The sequence below is a fragment of the Euprymna scolopes genome, chromosome 6, assembly GCF_053919585.1.
Source record: "Euprymna scolopes isolate OS-2025 chromosome 6, ASM5391958v1, whole genome shotgun sequence".
Taxonomy (NCBI): domain Eukaryota; kingdom Metazoa; phylum Mollusca; class Cephalopoda; order Sepiida; family Sepiolidae; genus Euprymna; species Euprymna scolopes.
The window spans coordinates 124554463-124575532 of record NC_136487.1 but is presented as its reverse complement, the minus strand read 5'-3'; the positions used below and the strand labels follow the sequence as shown (position 1 = coordinate 124575532).

General features: G+C 31.2%; 1 protein-coding gene across 2 annotated transcripts in view; it reads right to left on the bottom strand.

The window, feature by feature from the left end:
- LOC145277926 (glutathione S-transferase omega-1-like) overlaps positions 1 to 20755 on the bottom strand; it is a 35128-nt gene extending 14373 nt beyond the window's left edge. For both annotated transcript variants that reach the window (XM_080130002.1, XM_080130001.1), the window contains exons 1-4: positions 20513 to 20755; positions 14609 to 14714; positions 9816 to 10035; positions 2874 to 2997 (exon numbers count right to left, since the gene is read on the bottom strand). In XM_080130002.1, coding sequence (XP_079986128.1) covers positions 2874 to 2997; positions 9816 to 10035; positions 14609 to 14714; positions 20513 to 20657 — 595 coding nt within the window. In that variant the 5' untranslated portion in view covers positions 20658 to 20755. The remainder of the gene's footprint in view (positions 1 to 2873; positions 2998 to 9815; positions 10036 to 14608; positions 14715 to 20512) is intronic.
- Positions 20756 to 21070: the final 315 nt, after the last annotated feature.

Genomic DNA, 21070 nt, shown 5'->3' with positions numbered 1-21070 from the left:
TATGGCCAACGCTCAAGATTGAACCTTCAACCTCCAAAAGAGTATAACTTTACAACTGAATTTTACCAAGTACATCATCCACTTTGCCATGGGTCCAACTGCATTCTCGGCTGCTTTTTGAAATTCTCTACTTTTTCATAGAGTGATAGGTATTAGTGTATTCATTTTTTTTTCTAGAGCTAAAAATGAGGACTTGATAACAATTTAGTCTTCAAACTGTCCCAAATGATAAACTGATAAGACTGTTTTTCATTGATGCCTAAATTATTCTCGTCAATGTTCGCTGCAATCCATCCATCCAATTATATAACTCAGATCAACTTGCTTACTTGGGCATTTAAACCGTCCATCCGATTTGTGACTTCCAGTTTCAAAAAATTTGTCTGCTTACCTATTTCATGGCTACCCTGTTTTATGTTTGATATTAAAAGCTACTGCTGCTATTCAAAGCATACACAAAGTCAAAAATATTTTTTTGTTTTAACTTATTTTAACGTGTTTTCCTTACAAATAAATGTAATTTAACCCTGTTGAGCTAAAAAAAAAACTGATTTAAATATATATATGCAATATATAATTATAATCATATTTATAACCAGATTTACTGCTTTTAGTAATGCTCCTGTGGATTCTGACGATTTATTTTTTTTTGGGCCTTACTTAAAAAATATTTTCTCTTCAAGGAGGTGGGAGGTAGAAACTTGGTTTTAGTAGTGCTTTTAGTAGGGCCTCCTTAGTTTTAATTAGTGCTTGCAGTAGTGCTCTGGAGGCTTTCTGAGTTTTATTTTTTTCACTCATCACTTAAAAATAAATGTTTTCTCAAGACAATAAAAGACAATATAATCTTAAAATCACTTTTTACTTTGAACATTTTTGATCTTCTCCTTTAAGGGCTAATGGGTAGACTAGTATTTATTACTGTTCAAAGAAAGTAATTGGCATACTCTGGCAATATGGTTGCGCTTTAAGCAGATAGCACACGTGAGTCCATAAGCCTGGCACTTTCCTTTATCATGGCCATGTTCACAAAATTTACTGTCCTTTATGAATTCTCATGGTTTTTTCTTATCTCTCTTGGTGTAATGGATAGTTTCTGTTGAGTGGTTCAGTTTGCCGAGCTGTTGTTCAGCTTGTTCAGTGCTCCTGCAAAATGTCTATCGCCCGAGTTAGTCCAGAGTCACTGAGGAGCCTGGCCCGAACATTATTATTACTGCTGCCTGTTACTATTTGGTCATGCAGTAGCTCATCCTCAAGGGCACCATAGTCACACGTTTTGATTAAGTGTCTTAGTTTGATCAAATTTTTTCGCCCTGTTCCTGTGTACAGGAATTAATCATAAACTGTTGGTATATGATGTTCTGTTTGGGTTGAAAGTACTCTGACAGTCTTTCTAAAACTTTTTTTGTGTCTGTTTCTTCCTCTGCCGACCTCATCGGTTTTTTGCATATTTGCAGAAATTCCTTGCTGATTAGCGAAAGAAGTATGCCTACCTGTAAGTTTGCTGCTTTTTTCCCAATTTCCATCACAGACACGTAGTTCTCCCATGTTAGTTTGAAAAGAGCCCGGTTTTCTCATAAATTGCCATTCATTTCTATTTTTGCTGGTGGTGGAATTGCATATGCCATGTTTATTCATGAATATTTTTTGTCAAAATTCTGAGCTTGTTTAAATCCACATGTCAGCAAAATGCAACTTATTTTCTGATTTTTTCATTGATGAAAGGAGTTTTAAAATTAATCTTTAACAGTGGTGATAGATAGAGTAGGAGTAAATCTTAATTAACGAGTAAAAATTCCCCCCTCTTATTCATAACTAAATAAATAAAATAGTGAGTAGTATTAAATATTAAAAAAAAAAAATTGAAATCGATTGAAAACTTTTTGTTGCTTTTAATAACACAGACCAATATTTGCCAAAACTGGTTGACTGAACGATATTAAGTTTGAATCTTAAGAAGGTTATTTAAACTCAAGAAATAAGAAAAATCAATTTTTTTCCTTGTATTTATGGGTAAAGTAGGAGTGCATTTAAAGCAAGGAGTGAAAAATTTCTCTTGCTTTAATCATAACCAAAATATTTATCAGGATTAAATATAATAATTGGTGAAAATGATTGAAACAGATTTTTTAACAACACGGGCCAATATTTGTCAAAACTAACTGGCTGAGAAAGTTTAAACTATGTATCTTTTGTCAACAAATTTATTTAAATCAAAGAAATAAGCAATAAACATTTATTTTTATTTTATTTATAAGATTAATTTTATTTATTGAGCTTCTAGGACAACATATACAGTAGTGTATGGTGATATTTTCACCATCAATGCCACTAGCGAAAATCTTCCATTTTTTTAAATGCTTGTTTTCAAAGTTATAATAATAATAATAAAATAATAATAGAATACACACCATTTATGCTTATGGTATTAGAATACTATTATAGGGATGATCGTTGACAAAACAAAATATATTTCAGGGTTAAGTTATGTAAGACTAACCGATAGATGCTCACAACTAAAAAAAATGTTTGGATGCCACCAGATACTAGCTTCCTGACCTAACATGCATCAAACATTGATGTTATTGTTTTTTCCTTTCCCTTTGCAAAACTTAATCATGTTTGGCAAAGTCAAAAACAAAAACAATAATTTTACTTTACAAAACAACCAAACCAAACACTATAAATAAATATTAGAATATATGAAGAACTTGAAGCATAAAAACTTTTACTAAATGACCGGATTTGGCATTAAAATAATCCAAAAAGGGTTGATATGCCGTACAACAAAACAACCAAACTGAAAAAAAACAAAAACGTACATCTTCATTATGAAGCATCAGATTTTGTTGCTTAAGGAGACCAACTATGCTTACCTCCAAAGAAGGCTCCTTCTTCATCCAAATTCTGTTCAAGAAGCTCAAACATAGACAACCATGCTTGATAATGATCAGCTTCAGATGTTTTGCCATAGAATGTCCGCTGCAAAAGCTGCAGTAACTGAAAAGACAAAGTGTAACATTTGGTGTAAGATTTTCCTTTCTTCTTTTCTTTTTTTAAGAGAACTGTTTTTCTCGTGTCAATTTTATATTTTATATATTTTTTGATAAAATATCTTAATCAATTTCTAAATGATAATTATTGGATAAGGTATGTAGATTAGAGTCAAACTTTTTACAATAGTTTTTTTTTTCAATTCATTTTATTACAGAGTATAAGGTGGACACTGGGTTTACTTTCGACAGCCTTGTAACTCTCACTTCCCCTATTTTGTCCGCTATTCCTCATATTTCATGAGTGATGTTTCTGACAAAGGGGGAAGAATTGCTATTTTCTGGATCAGAATCTATCCATCTAAGACTTATCGCTGGCTACTTTATTACCTATTATTTTTTTGTCATAGTTTTTTTTTTTTTTTTTTTTTTACATAGGTGTCACCACTTATCAAGGCCGATAGGCCACTCAAGGATAAGGTTTTTTTTTTTCAACACTTACATCAAGTGGCTTCAATCATTGTCTGGAGCGATTTCCATTAAAAATTGTCATGAACGAACATTTACACTAAATTTGTTTATATGCATAATACCAAAATATATGAATTATCAAATTTTTAACATCTTTAGTGTGTTTCGTTGGGATTGTTTTTGAAAAAAAAATCAATTCAGGTAACTTTATTATGTAGTAGAGCTGACATCTATTCTATGTAGCCGCCTTCAGCCTCAATCACTGCCTCATTATGGGTTCGGAACTGGGAGCAAGCTTTTTCTGCAAGCGCTGGTAGGAGACTGGCGAATACTGGCTGGGTGGTGACAATTAGGCTGGTTTTGGTATTGTGGGAAGTCATGTTGGTGATGTTCTCAACATATGATGAAACGAAGTAGTACAGTGGGTCTAGGTCGGGGATGAGGCCAGTGAGAGAAGGGTACAAAGTCAACGTAGTAGTCCTTCTGAAGCCAAGCCTGGGCCTTTTGGCCAGGGTCTGCCAGCGGCCACCTGATTGAACCAGGCGATCACCACACTCTTCAGCACATCCAAGTGTTGGCTTTTAAGCCGACTTTGAAGATATGAGGTGGCATAATGTGGCCCTCACTTGAAACCACACCAAAGACCATAACTGCGGCCGGAAACTTTCTTTTCATGAACACATGCCGGTTATTCATAGCAATCAAGCGATGCATTTTGAGGATGCTGGCAATGGTCCTGTTGTCATAACTTGGATCTGTAGAGAGCATGAGTTGTAAAGTGGTGCATCTCCGATCTCATTTGTTGAACAATGTGTCACTTTCAGACATGATAGAAAGCTCATATCACTCCTGAGATTTGTACACAACTGGCCAACTAGTAGATGGTCTGCAACTAAAAAAAACAACAAAAAAAAACTGGTTTTCATCAAACGAAAATGGAATCATGTTGTCTTTTGTAGGGCAACAATTTTATCGTTTCACTCTGTATTCTGCACTTTCACCTAGCAATTTTATCAATAAAAGGGTGCTTCTGCAGAATAGGGATGTTTTAAGCCAAAGAATTTCTGATGAAAAAATTAGTATGTACTTACATGAGGAAATAAGTACAAATTCAAAAAAAAATGATCCAGTAGAAAGGTAGTTGCTTATTTAGAATTACACTTAATTTTAAAAAATACAGAAAAAATCTTTATGGTGTATGTACTTGTCACACAATGAAGATATCATATTCCAAAGATCACATAATTTAAGCTAAGGGTGGACGTCTACAAGATTGCTCCCCACCTCTAAACAATGAAATGGAAATGGAATCATGCTGTCTTTTCTAGGGTGACAATTTTACTGTTCCAACCTGTATATGATCTGTTGTTACATATTAACAAGCATCAAACTTTGGTTTTAAAAAGATTGGTATATGTAAAGAATAGCAAACATATGTAAAAGCATATATTTTCATGCACCTATATATATAGTAGTGTTGGGACGATTAATCGGAATCGGAAAAATCAGAAGATTTGGGGGTATCGGAATCGGTATTGGAATCAGCATTAGCATCGGTATCGAAATCGGAAAAATTGATGCCTATTTCCCAATGCCAAAACGATTCTTTTAATTGTCTTTTTTTTATTTTATTTTTTTAAGTAAAATCTTCCATTGCTGGTAATAATCATAAAATAATGAATATTTATTGATTTTAAAATACCAGTAAAGCTAAAATCGATACATCATTTTCCACAAGTGGATTTTGATGTTTACGTAAATATCTGCATATTTAACAAGTGTTTTTACGAAAATTAGGGAAAATAACAACTTAATAGTTAAATAATTAGAGATTTATAAAGAATCGGAATCGGTAATTGTATTGGGATTGGGAATTTAGCACGGAATCGGTGATTGTATTGGAATCGGGAAAAATATTGGAATCGTCCCATCACTAATATATAGTCATGGAAGTTTCTTAATCTTTAAAAGATATATATATATAAAAATAACACTTTAAATCCAAAGTTCTTCATTGGAAAATTCCTCTGTAGGTCAATTAATCAGTGCATTAGTTTGATTCCAAGAATTTGTTCTTACTATTTTCTAATGGTACTAAAATACTATTATAGGGCTCATCAGTTGTTTTGTTTCAGTTTTTTGCTAACCTATCTATGTTATTAAAAATGTCTTCTTTAACTGTATAGTTTGTTGTCCGATAAAAAGTGTTTGTTATTTACAAAACTACTTATTTTTATAGAGTTTGGATGACTATTTATTATGTTACTCATTATCCCTTTTGGTTATCCTTATGTATTTACATTATTATTTCTTTTATAATCTCCCTCTCTCTCTCATATATATATATATATATATATATATATATATATATATATATATGTTTATTTTTGAAATAGTGTTAATTTCAATGCATACCGTTTTCATTTCACGAGTTGAGACTGTTATGATAAAAACTGAATCACCGTTAAATTCGAGTAAAGCTCAATGTATCTATTTTATAGGTGCAGAGCATGTATAATACAAAATTTTGTTGCAATTTAAAAACTATCCAGTATCCAGAAAATAGTAATTGTATATATGAAGGGTTTGCCCTACATTGATCAAGTACCAATTAACTTAATTAAATTGAAATATCAGAACAGATACTACACTTTGAGGCGTTAAATCTTTTATTCAGACTAAAAATACAATGTAAGTTTAACATGAACAAAAATCTTAGGCACAAGGCCAATGCAAAAGGGGGGAATGGGGTCATTGGTCAGCCTTGTCACTCCAGAACTATACAAAAGTTTCTCTTAGCTAGAATCTTCTTCCACCATAATACCGCATTCACTCTTTCGTACTGGGAGACGTCCTACTTAGAACCCAATTGTTTAAAACATTTTTATTGACGTGTAAAAACAAAAAAAAAAATACATGTTATTTTTTTAAATATTGTTAATTTCAATGTATACTGTTTTCATTTAACGAGTTGAGACTGTTATGATAAAAACTGAATCACCGTTAATTTTGAGTGAAGCTCAATGTATCTATTTTATAGGTGCAGAGCATGTATAGTACAAAATTTTGTTGAAATTTAAAAACTTACATTTTTTCTTTTTTATAACTCTTGTTTATTTCGTCTAGGATCCCTTCATTACAACCGTTTCGTTAATGGGATGGCAATTTTATGATTTTATGTTTTCATAAAAATTTTCTTTCTCATCAACTTGTCAGATGTAATTTCCATCCGATGTTATCGACAAAAAGTTAATTTCATACATGACTACATAAATGAAATAAAAATGTAAATCCATAAAGATAATCAAGTAAGTAGCATAATAAATAGATTCATCCAAACTCTATAAAAATAAAGTAGCTTTTTACAAATGAACGCACCAGGTTTATCATGTACAAAATTAACTTTTTGTTGATAACATTGGATGGAAATCACATCTGACGAGTTGATGAAAAAGAAAATTTTTATGAAAACATAAAATCATAAACTTGTCATCCCATTAACGAAACGGCTGTAATGAAGAGATCCAAGATGAAATAAGCAAGAGTTATATAAAAGAAAAAATGTAAGTTTTTGAATTTCAACAAAGTTTTGTACTATATATATATATATATATATATATATATATTTGTTCACTGTTTTTGGGAAAGGATTCCAGCAAAGTGCTCGATTATAAAGAAAAACATTTTCAATATAAGAGCTTAATATTTATTTATTTAAAACTGTACAGAAGGTCAGAAAAACATTGGTACCGTCGGTTTCAAGCCTAACATAGAGAGGGCCAGTTAATGGTAAATAATGTTAGGCTCTTATCAGCCATTTTTCAGACATTTTGTACAGTTTTATATATATATATATATATATATATATATATATATATACAAGTTAGAAAAGCATTTCATCCAAGGCATGAAAATTGTTAAACAAAATGTTTTTACTATAGGCTTTAAAAATAAAGGTTCAAGATTCAATTTGAAATTTATTTATCTTCAAAGTGACCTTTTATAAATTTTACAAAGTAAGGTATAAAAAAAATATATAAAGGTATATTACTTTGTAAATGTATAAAAGTGCACTTTGAAAATAAATAAATTTCAAATTGAATCTTGTACCTTTATTTTTAAAGCCTATAGTAAAAACATTTTGTTTAACAATTTTCATGCCTTGGATGAAATGCTTTTCTAACTTGTATTGCATCTTTTTGAGATTATATTTTATTTAATTTATTAATTTGGATTTTAAAAAATGAATGTGGTTTTGCATGTATTTATAAAAACTCTCCTACTCTCTATTTCAGTTTGTATTTCTCCTCACACCACAACTCATTTTTTGCAACCCCCTCTTTGTATTATTACAGGTCTGAATATTCTCTCTGTTTCAGTTTGTATTTCTCCTCACACCACAACTCTTTTTTGCAACTCCCTCTTTATCATACATGTCTGAATAATGAGAAAATCTAAATTTTTTTAACAAAAACTTTAAAATAACCTTTTTGCATTAAATTTTTTTTAACTTCTTTCAGAATAGAAAATCTTTACAATTTAATAAGAAACATATTTCATATAGGTTTCATTAAAAATATTCAGTAGATAACGAGAAAAATAGAGATGAAAATTTCAAAAGGACTGTATAACTGGTTAGACTCAATAGTAGTCCTCGCCAGCAAAAGTCTTTGTTATTGTTATTCTATTATTATTATTATTATTTAAAACATTTTGTGTCCTGCTCTTTCGCGCGGGGACTAATATATATACATATATATATATGCATATATATATATATATATATATATATATATATATATATATATCTCAAGTTAAAGGTATTCAAGAGGGAGAAATCATGAATTAAAACGAAGTTATTAAGAGTGCTCACTAAAAAAAGAAAAATATAATATTTTTATTTATCTATTTTATAGGTGCAAATATTAAGTAGTTGCTACACTGAACATGCTAATGTTTCAGGCAATTGGTCTGTAATAACCAAAAATCTAGTTTAGAGACACAAGATTTGACATAAGGGGTATTGAGATTTGGGATTATCTTTTTAATCATTTTTGGCCAGAAATTTAGCTGTCAAGAGGTCAAAGTTCAATGATTTGACCTTTGAAAACTCCACCAAACTCCTCCACCAATTTTGGGTTTAAACACTTGAAATTTTAAATGTAGGTTACTTGGACATGGATCAAACTTTATATATTGATTTGAGCTCAAAAAATAAATGTTAAGAAGTCAAAATTGGGGTCAAAGTTAAAAATAAATTGACTTCTGCAGTCTCTACCAAATTACTCAGCCAATTTCTGGTCTAAACATTTGAAATTTTACATAAAGGGTATTCAGAGATAGGGCAAGCTTTTTCATCGCTTTGGGTAAAAAATTTGGACTGCCAAGGGGTCAAAGTTCAAAAGATTTGACTTTTGCGGCGTCTAGCAAACTATTCAGCCAATTTGGGATCTAAACATTTGAAATTTATACATAACGGGTATTCAGAAATGCGGCAAGCATTTTTATCAGTTTTGGGGTGAAATTTTGGCTGCCAAAAGTTCAAAATTGAAAGAGTTATCCTTTGCAGGTTCTACCAAATTCTTCCGCTAATTTTGAAATTTTAGATGTAGGAAACTTGGACATGGGTAAAACTTCGTATTTTAATTTGAGACCAAAATAATAAATGTTAAGCGGTCAATATTGGAGTCAAAGTTTTTTAAAAATTACCTTTGCGGTCTCTATGAAATTACTCAGACAAACTTTGGTCTAAACATTTGAAATCTTACATAAAGTGTATTCAAATGTAGGGCAAGTTATGAACAGTACAAGCAAAGCAGGGCTAAACTGCTGACATATATATATATGCACATTAGCAGATGTACCTGGTGTTGCCAGGTATTAAACATAATGTTAAATTCCTTAAGAGAAAAATGAAGTAAAACACAAAACGGAAAGGAACTGAGACATGTGCATGTATTATGTTTTTTTTAAACAGTTCATTTCTTGTAAGTAAAAAAAAAAAAAACTCGAGCTGAGAGATCGAAACCAAAACCCAAAGACAGTGAGTCAAATACGATAACCATTAGACTAGCTTGCCAAAACTTTCAAAAGTGTTTTTATTCTACATATTCTTATTGAATCCAATGACCCTCAAGTAGCAATTTTTCAATTTTGACCCCTTAGCAGCCCTTTTATTTCTGGATGAAAACTGATTAAAAAGTTTTCCACATGTCTGAATACCCTATATACCAAATTTCAATTCTGCAGATAAAAATTCATTGAATATATAGGTTAAGAGTTGTCTTCACACACACAAATACATTCTCACTCATAAATATATAGATCTATATATATATATATATATTGTCTTACCTTATCAAACTGTCCAATCAACATTTTATCTCTTGCTCTGCGGTAGGGGTCTGTCGACTGCAAACGAAGTTCCGGGTAAACAGCATCCAAATAATCATTGCACACTAACGATTCATAAATTATTTTGTCATCTTGTTCCAAAACTGGCACAAGGCCATTAGGGTTTCTTTCTAAGAACCAATCAGGTTTGAATTTGAGGTTGATGTTAATTGTCTCACACCTGGACGACAAGAAACATAAAACTAATAAATATGCATCTACTTAAAAAGTTAAAGCAAAATATAATTGCAAAAAAATAAGATGAAATTATCCATATTAATAATGGGGATTTGATATGTCTGTTACCGAAACTATGCTCTTTCTTTTATTACTAATGGGGATTTGTTATCCGTCTAAAACACAAACTATACTTGTGATTTCTTCAGCCTTTTGATATGCGTGAGAGAACTAATAACTGCTTTAATCTTTGGGCTGGTGCATCTGCTCCTAGTCTCTCATTCCAAGACAAGGTTCAAAAGAGAGTCGCCAACCTAATAGGTCCTGAACTGTCATCTAAGCTTCAGCCTCTGTCCCATCGACGAAATGTAGCATCCCTCTACCTGTTCTACAAGTACTTTAACGGTGAATGCGCCAAAGAACTGCAAACACTTGTACCCCCTCGACGTAAATACCCCCGACAAACCCGACAAGCAGCAAAATCCCACCCCTTTACAGTTGAGATCCCTAGATGTAAGAGAGCCTTCTACTTCAGTAGTTTCTTCCCCAGAACCGCTAGACTTTGGAATTCCCTTCCGGGTTCCTGCTTCCCCAACTGTACTGACATGCAGAAGTTCAAGTGTGCTGCCCAACTCCCCACATAGTACCCTTGTAGCTTATGTCCCTGATAGTAGCCCCCTACATCAAAGTGGCAATGTGCCTTGTTTGGGGTGAAAATGTAATAATAATAATAATAATAATAATAATAATAATAAAAAAATCATGTTTAGAATAATTTTTATTCATGTACATATGCAGCCGTGAAAACTGCATTAAAAATAAATAAAAACGAGTGATATACTCGTAAATGCAATACAAAATGTACAAAAGAGATATAGTATTTTACCAAAATAAAAAACAAATAAAATAATACACAGGAAAAAAAAAGGTTGGAGATAGACATGACAGCGACACCAGACACATGCGATACAATATTGAAAACGATCACATATGGAATGAGGAAGATGTGACCGACCGCTGAAGTAAAGAAATATTGAATACATTCTCATTAAAAACAAGGCTAAATCTTGACCAATTTAAAATAAAAAGTTTGGATTCTTACCTCATTGGCACTATTAGAGGCTAAGGAAAAAAACTACTACTACATTGAACTGACCAAAATGATGGATGAACTATGAAACAAAGTGACCTGTTCTCTCTGAGGTTGAATCTCAAAAAGGCTTAGTATCCCTTCTGTGATATCACTTCACCAGGGGCACTGACCGAATCACAGATCAAAAAGTAACGACGCCTAGCTTATGTTAATTTCTAACTATGTAGAAAAGAAGTAAATAATTATTTATCTTATTTATACGTTTTTATACCATTATTACGACATTACTCTAGCAAGAACAATATTTTTCTCATCTTATTTTTTCTTATCTTAAGAGCTTATTTTATGGTGACGGATTTAGCTAGGGTCTATTAGGTATATTTTAGCTTAGTGGTTTGCAAATGGCCAGAATACCAAAATCTGTTCATCCTATGAAAAGATGAATCTGGTGGCAGCCACAATACTATTTCTTCTATTACTAATCAGGGCTTTACGTTGAGAGTGAAACAGTCACATTTGCAAGTGATTTTTCAAAATGACGACTAGAAATAATAAAATGCCTTATCTTTTGGTGACGGTGTTTTTTTTCACAGACAATCTTCTAAAGATCATTACTGAGCAAAAAATGTCTTTTTAACAAAGTCAAATTACTTAAACAATAAAAGTTTAATAGAACAATATACTTGTTTTTTAATAAAGATTGTCTAAAAAAAACATTCAGTGCTTATTTAGCACCGAATTTTATGTTAAGAGTTGAAAGTATAAACATCTGAATATCTTTAGATGTTTTTTAGACAGCCCTTGTTAAAAAACAATTAAGTATATATTATACATTTATTTTTTTTTTAAATTCAGAAAAATCTTTATGATGTATGTATTCGTCACAGGACAAAGCTCTCATATTCCAAAAATCATATGGATTTGGCTACTAACTTTTCTATTTGGCTATTTAGTTGTCAATGGTCAGCTAAAGAAAAATTTCAAGAAGAAGAATTCAATAAAAACATTGTTTTAATTTGAATAAAATAAAATATGTATCAAGTGCACTTGAAACCAAACAACAATGTAATATTAGGAAAATAAACAAATATTTTACTTGTTTGAAATTTACCACAAAGATATTTCAGAGGTATTCTCCATCTTCAGTGTGTTGCTTTGTTTCTTTTTTTTTTTTCTTTTTCTTCTTCCTTGCCATGTTGTAAATTTGGAGAAAGAAGTCTTCTCCAAATTTACAACATGGCAAGAAAAAAGAAAAAGAAAAAAAGAAGAAACAAAGCAACACACTGAAGATGGAGAATACCTCTGAAATATCTTTGTGGTAAATTTCAAACAAGTAAAATATTTGTTTATTTTCCTAATATTACGTTGTGATTTGGTTTCAAGTGCACTTGATACATATTTTATTTTATTTAAAGACAAATTTGTTTGTAGAGCCCTACTTATGGAGATTTGGTATCCGTCTGAAGTCAAGACTATACTATTTTTGGTACTGGTGTATATTGTGAACCAGACATATCTTGGCGTTCGCTTGGCGTTGGCAGGAACATGACGTCAACAGCCGGATTATGCCACCAGCCCTTACTCTCGATGGCCATGATTATGCCAAAAAATGGCTCAGGTTTAGCTGCTGTCTGACATAACATGCCGATCGGCCAATCACAACATGGAACGCTGAATTACAATAAGGTGTTGGCATGTACACCTAGCAGACAACTTTTAGAAAAATATTGGAAGAGAGGGAAAAAAAAACACCAGCTGTTACATGCAAATCATGGACATTATCAACGTAATAAATCTTTAAAACCTTCTCTTCTGATTTAAAAAAAAAAAACAAAAATCTTGTTTACAAAAAGTACTTTAAAAAATACTTGGAAAAAAAAAAAAGAAACAAGGTACTTGTGAACTTAGGTTAACTGTGCTAAAATAATAACGGTATTATTTAGAAAACCATTTTTAACATGGTGGGGATGGTGGGGGACGGTGTTTCCAATTTTCCTTGACAAACAAAAAAAGAACTTTAAAACATAAAAAAAAAAAGATGGCAAAATATATTTGAAAAACACAAAAAAAAAATTTTCTGTGAACTTTTTTTTAAAAACATTTTCTTAAAATTATTTGATCCCCGCAAAAAAATTAATTTTTGCTTCTTCTAACCTTTTCTTGACAGTTACTTTAAAAAAAAAATAATAATAAAACACCAAATCACGGTAGGTCTTTTTTTGTTTTTAGTTTCTACAGTTTACATTCATTCATTTTGCTATTTTCTTTTACATAGCCCTGTTATGATTTTATCGACAACACTCGGCATAATCCAGCTGTTGACGTCATGTTCCAACCAAAGCCAAGCAAACACTGAGATACGTCTGTTTCACAATGTGTACCAGCACCCTATATTTTTCTTTTACTAATGGAGATTTGGTATCTGTCTGTCTGAAACTATACTACTACTTATATTAATTGTATTACTGTACAATCTGTCAAGAGGTAGTGTAATATCTGTTCTGGTGTCATGAGACCATCCTCCCAGGCATTGTTTCCTCCTTTGATGAGAGAGCACTGTAATATATGTTTGTTTGTTACAATACCATCCTTCTAAGCATTACTTTCTCTTTTTTGGGGGAAGGGGAAAAGGGGTGTAAGGCAATATCTGATATATAGTCATATCATTTGCTTAGGAATTACCTTCTCTTTGAGAGGGGAGGGAGTGATATACTAGCAAAAATAGTAGTACTATCTTCATTGAGAAAATTAATTTCATTCAAGTGATAAAATAATTTTTTAAACTAATGTGCCACAACTTACAAAAGCCAGAAGTCACTCGGGGATAGGGGGGTTAATGAGATTGTTAATTGAGAGGCTTCAAAGCGATGAATGGAATAGACAAAATTTGATTATTTAAGGACAGCTCACAAGTATTTGTTGACATTAGACTTGAAGATGACTATATTGTAGTCTGCAGGGAATCAGTCCTATGGTGAAAAATGAAAATATATAAAAAGTTGTATATGTTGACACACTGGTTCTTGTTAGATCACTGAAGCCTGGTTAATAGAAGATGGGTGATTATTTGAGAATGCCAGGCACTGTATATAGGGGAATGATGACACCTCCCTGCAAGAGCTGCTAAAACCTCATCTGGGGGAGGGGGTGAGTGACTGTACAGATTGAATGGATGTACCTTAAGAAGAGTTCTACGTGTGCCAAGTTCGAATCCAGTTGTTTCATAGCAACACTTTCATTTATGGATGTTGGCAACTTCCATGTGATTTTAGCATGTAAGTACCTGATTCTAGAAAAAAAAACAAAACAAAACAAAAAAACAGGAAAACCAATGCCAACAACCGAATCAAGCCAGGAAAGAAAGGATGCCGATTCATACAAATTTACTTTAAAGCAATCACCAGAAGCAACCAGGAAAATCTCTTGTAAATTAAAGCATAGCCAACAAACAAAACAAAAGTTAAAATGGAAAAAAATAACTAACCTAATATTCTTGTGTATCAACACCAACCTCGTTCTCTGGGCATATGGACAAAAACGCATGCTGTACAATCGTAATTTACCAGGTGTCAGTGGCGGGAAACTACTTCCTATAAATGTAAGAAACATTTTGAAAAATAGAAATATTTGGTATTCTTTTTCTGCATTTTCATAGCAACTACGTGTTTGGGTTCATTTCCATGTTGTGTTTTATTGCGTACATATGAAAGTTGGAAATAAATAAAGGGAAAAGATAATGAATTAAATAATGTGGGGTTTACAAACACACACACACACATATTTATATTAGATACTGATCCAGAACCTGATCCAAGGTCGCATCTGCATCTTTTAGCAGTTTATGCTAAGGAACCGGAAAAGCAGCTGGAAAAAGCCAACGTGATTAGCCAATCAGCAATCTACTGTCAGCAGATGATGTTTTCGTTAATAGAAAAAAAAAAAAAGAGGTAAAGTTTTACTTTCTTTTAACTTAACACCCACCTTTAAAATGACGACTTTTAGAGATTTTCAGGTATGCTGAAAACAAATATCAGACAAATAATTTTCTGGATATTAAGACATTTTTTCCAAAGTATTACTTCATAGATGTCAGTGACGTTCACCATTCTTAACATTAGGAGGAGGGGGTGTTTTGTAAAATGCATGCGCATCAGTACTTGTTCAGTTGGAGAAAAAACATGGCCACCAGTAAAAACATAATCGATTACATTGAATAATAAAGGTCTTGATATCCAGAAAACTACTTGTTTGTCCCAGATTTAAATGTGATATTCGTTTTCAGTATACCTGAAAACTTATAAAAGTCGTCAATTTAATGGTGAATGCTGAGGTGGAAAAAAAGTTAAAAAAAATTTTTTTTAAAAAAACAAACTTTTTCTTGCAAAAAAAAAAATTATCAATCATAGTTGTTTAAATGAAAAAATAAATTGTTTTTCATTGAAAAGAAAAATAGTTTTTTATTGGAAATTTTGAAAAAAAATAAAAAGAAAAGAAAAATAATAATTCTTACATACTTTTCATGAAATAAAAAACATTTGATTTTCGTTAACAAAACAATTATTTTTTAAAACATTTCTTGAAAAATAAATTTCTTTCGCATAATTAAACTTACATTAAGTTTTGATCTTTATGTGTTAAAGTTTTGTTTTAAACATTTTGAATTTATCGTCTGCCTGTGTTTGTGTCAGATTTTTCTGACAACTATTATCGCTGTTTACCATAAACTGCCGAAAGATACTGATGTGACCCTGGGTTAGGTTCTAGATCATACCATTTATTCTTACAGAGATGATTTGTAAAATAAGAAACATGATACATGAAGAGTGTGAAAATCACAGACGTAGTACTAAATGAAAGGCTACATTAAAAAGATGATGTTAATTGTCTAGGCGCAATCAAAATGTATGTGTTTCCAGGGTAAATAAATAGAGAGAGAGGGGGGGATGTGTACACTGTATAAGAAAGATATATGAAACATGATACATAAAAAGAGTAACAATCATAGATGAAATTACTAACAAAAAACTACATTAAAAGTCGATGTTAATTGTCCCAAAACACAATCAAAATACATGTACTGTCAGGGTAAACAAGATAAAATATGTGTAAGCGATGTGTACAACTTATTTTGATGATATCTGAGAATGTATATTTGTGACCAGTAAAGCAATGGCTATAACCATGGAACTGTGTCAAACTTATGAAACCATGTTAGGATAGAGAACCAGTCGAAGCGCATCTGCCTGGCTAAATTTAAATCTGAAAGACAAAGAATATTCTATTCAAATTCTTATGTGGGTGTATTTCGATATATTTTTGGCTTCCGAAATTCAGAAATTCAGTGCATTCTCTCACTGGCTACTAAAATTCAGGGGAGATAACGCCTGAATACTCTTAGTCAACAAGTTTATAAAAACTATTCAGGGGTCTAACTTTTTTTTTAACCGTCTCGTTTTTTATTACCAAATTTTTTTTTTTTTTAATTTCGACATTCTGGAAATACCTGGAATTTTTTTTTTTTTTTAACAAAATTAGACTTTAGAGTGAGGGTTCACATAACTATATAAATTTAACATAAAATTACCCAGTTTTTGAACAAATAGTGTAGGGGCGGTCAAGTTGTTTTTATTTTGAAATGAAACTACTAGTATCTTTTAGATTTTCTTTGTCGTTTTGTCTATCCATATTTTTTCTTCTTTTCTTTTTAATTGTATTAGCACTTAAACTTATGGTTTATTGTTGGAGTTAATGAGGATAATGTTTTTTAAGAGAAAATACAGGAGGGTGAGAGAGAGTGATGGTGCTACTGAAAGGAAATGCCATTAACTAACTCCAACACTAAACCTAATGATAGAGGACAACAGAAAAGAAATGATCTGGAAACATGAGAAAAACCAATATAAAATACACTGGTAATTCTAAAAATAAATAAATAAATAACCGAAAGACCATTAAAATTTTGGTAATGGTCACTAAATATCGTCTGAAGGTTATATGAGAAAAATAAGGCATTCAAAACGATTGCATAAGTCATTTTGCGTAAAAATTTAATTTATTTTATCCATAAAATAGAGAAATGCACGATTAAAATGGGTAACCATTTTAATCGTGTAAGAATCAAGATGGCACTTGCAATTTAGTAAGCATGAAGCAGCCTCGACCTTGCAATCAAAAACCAAGATCGAGTGAAACGGAACGAAATGCAAGCAAAAATAAAAAAGCAAAAAAAAAAAAAAACTCCAACAAGCAAAAAAACAAAAACAAAACATAACAAATAATTTAAACAACTTTTAAACAATTTTTATTTTAAATTATTATTATTTTTTTTAATAATTTAGAATGACAAATAATTTAAATAACTTTTAAACAACTTTTTTTTCTGAATGGAAAACTCGTACCCGAAAAATTCATACTCAGAAAACTTGTCCCTTTTTGCTAAGTAGGAAAACTGGTACTTTACTGTATAAATATCGATTGAAAACATTTTTTTAACTGAATAAACGCTTCAAAATAAATTAAAACACTAGCAACTAGTAGAGTAGAAAAATCAATTTTGCCCTTTTAAAAACAACAGTAAATAAGTATAAATATTTTTTTAAATATGCGGTCTGTATTCTCGTTTTTGAATAGAATAAATAAGTGAAACCACTAACAGATTACAGGTAGAAAACGGACACTTAGAAAATCGATTTTATTTTTTTTAAAAAACAACAGTAAACAAGTAAAAATATTTTTAAAAAAATATTATGGGGGGGGGTATAATCTCTTTTAAAACAATATCTCCTTCAAGAACGATTATAAAATGTGTTTTCAATCAATATTTATTCAATAAGGGACCAGTTTTCCTACCTAGCAAAAAGGGACGAGTTTTCCGAGTACGAGTTTTCCTAAATTCGAATGAACCAAGGTAAAACTGACTAGTTAGAATATGACAATTTAAACAAAGTTTATTTTTACTCATGTAATTTAGAATGACAAATAATTCAAACAACTTTTAAAAGAAACATTTTGAATGTCTTATTTTTCTCATATCATTCGCAAACCCTATTCAGCGACATTACCAAAATTTCTTTTTTTAATGGCAGCCATTTTGGAATACAAAAATAGTTAGTCATTCTGTTTTAAAGTAAAGTGAATCCCTACCCTAAATCTAAATTATATTTTAAAAATGTATTTTCTGATTATTTACAGAGTGTTAATGAACGATCACATGAATAAAAAAAAAAAAAATTTCATTTTTTTTTTTTTTTTTTGACAATGTGGGGGCAAATGTTAAACGAACTATTGCAGCGTTTTTTTTGTTGCTTTTTTTTTTTTTTTTTTTTTTTGCCAGCCAAAGAGCTCTTCTTCTAAGATGCTGGCTTTTCAAATGTCACTTTCCCAACCTTGTGTCACACCTTTTCGACGTGAAAGGGAGATAAAGTCAAATAATCCTATGCATTAGACATTTTTTTTTTTTTTTTTAGATATTTTACAATTAAAAATAGAACTTTTAAATATTTATTCTAGACAATCGAACTATTTCAAATCTATGTGGAGAGATGAAACAGATGGTACTTATACGGAATATGAACCGTGCTGAAACAATAACGCTATTATTTAAGAACCCATTCTTAACATTTTAACTATTCTGGAAATTTAATAAAAAAAAGGTGCTTGTGTAGAATAGTGATGGTTAAACCAAAGAATTTCCGATGAAAACATTACATACTTACATGAGGAAATGAGTACAAATTCAAAAAAATGACCCAGTACAAAAATAGTTGCTTACTTAGAATTACACTTAATTAAATATACAGAAAAATTTATGTTGTATGTACTTGTCATGGAATGAAGATATCATATTCTAAAAATCATGTAATTTAAGCTAAGAGCAAACATCTGCGAGACTGCTCCACTACCTCTAAACAACGATTGACTATAATTAATTTCATACCATATTACTTACAGTTAAAAGTTTCTTTGATGTTTATTGACTGCATTTATTTTAATCTGTTTGAAATAAGTCTTTTGTTTTTGTTTAGTTTATGAAGGAGGAAGTTTTTGTATTTTCTTTTTGTTGTTTGAAAACGGTCGTTGCTATTCTTAGTCTACGTGGTCATAGCGTATTTTCGGGATTGTTGAGTTTCATGTCTTTTGCTGCCGACCAATGTGTGTTATATAACAAAGGAGCGATGATTTCGACCGCAACATGGTATCAAAGGCAAGATAATTTACTCTTCTATCTAGCTGGATAAGATTTTAGTGTTTTAACTTATTTTAAAGCGTTTATTCAGTTTGAAACAAAAAAGAAAGTATCATCGAGTGTTACGTCCAAATAAAAGACAGATGGCGAACATGGAAGGGTAACATCTTTAGCATTTCGATAATCGCTCAAAAATAGAAAATTAAGCAAAATACTGATAGAAATACACTTAATAAATAAGTAACATTCATTGGGTTGGTTTCTTGTTCTCAGGTAACACTCGACACTACTTGTTTGTTTTTTTTTTAACTGAATGAAAAACGTTTTAAAACAAGTTAAAACGCTTATCTCACTATGTAGAAGAGTAACTTCTTGTTTAAATGCAATTTATTTGTTAGATACTTGTTTGGTACTTGTTAGGATAGAGTCGACAGTCGATTTTTAAATATGTTGTTTTAAGCAAAAGCAACAGTACTTACTTCATTGTCATGTCGAAAATAGTAATATATTCCAAAATTATAAATTCATCGAGCAGAACAACTGCGAGTGTATTTTTAAGAAAAGTCTATGGTCTAAAACAGTACATCAGCCATTAAAGTGGCGAAAAGGGAGATAAGTATGTCCCCTTTATTTGCAATCTTCAGGGTGTTCAGCACCCTGAAGATTGTGAATTTAATGAAAATGCACTCCCCCAAATTACTTTTAACTATAAATAATTTTATACTCGATGAATTTTCGTAATTTTTGGCTATTTTCGACATGACAAGTAAGTACTGCTATTGTTGCTTAAAATCACATATTAAAAAAATAAAAATGATCTGTCGACTCTACCTTTACAAGCAACCTTGCTTTTTTACTACTTTTAATGTCACCAAACTTTTTTACTACTTTTAATGTCACCAAACTTTTTTTTGTTGTGAACTGACGCGCGGAAGAGTGAAGATTTGAGAAACCCGGCGTTGACGGGTATTTTAGCTAGTACTGTAATATGATAACCCCAGTCATATGAATTAAGGATGTAACTCAAATTGTTTTCGTTTTACTTGCAACAAGAAATAAAATGATCTCATTTGTTTTTGACGGATATATCAAAATGACATTGTCAGATGTAAACCCATTTGAACTTTAACTGATTAAAAAATGTTACATAATTTATTATTCGTATCGTTTTAATGAATGTGACCTGATATTTGTTTCACTTACCTTTAGCGTACGACAATTCTGATGAGCACATGTTTCTTGTTGGTTCTTCACAATACAATCTCATAAATGAATCCTTGTTTCTTCGAATTAAACCTTTCACCGGAACAAAACGACGGACAAATCTTAGAGTCGAAGTTAACGACATGCTTGTTTGGGCAAAGTAGTTAAAAAAAAAAAAATAAAAAAAAATCGAACTTTGCACTCGGAATATTTTCAGTTTTTAATTTTGAATGATCAAGGGAGACAACTAACAATTTATTAAAAACATTAAAAACATACAAACAGCAAATTCCATACATGAGCACTTTTAGTACTTCAAGGAGCCAAAGTAAGGGAGATAACTTATCTCGACCTATTTTAGAAAATAAAGCGAAACGTCTATATTGTTCCTATTTACTTGCCTCCCCACAGAGGTAGAGTTAGACACAAGGGACTTGGGTGGCATGAGCTAGAATCGAAATCAAAACATTTAGCGCTCCGGACGTGTTCCCTATCGTTTGAGCTATCGACAGATAGATAGGAAAGATTTCAAATTAAACCCCCTCAAGTTATGAATGA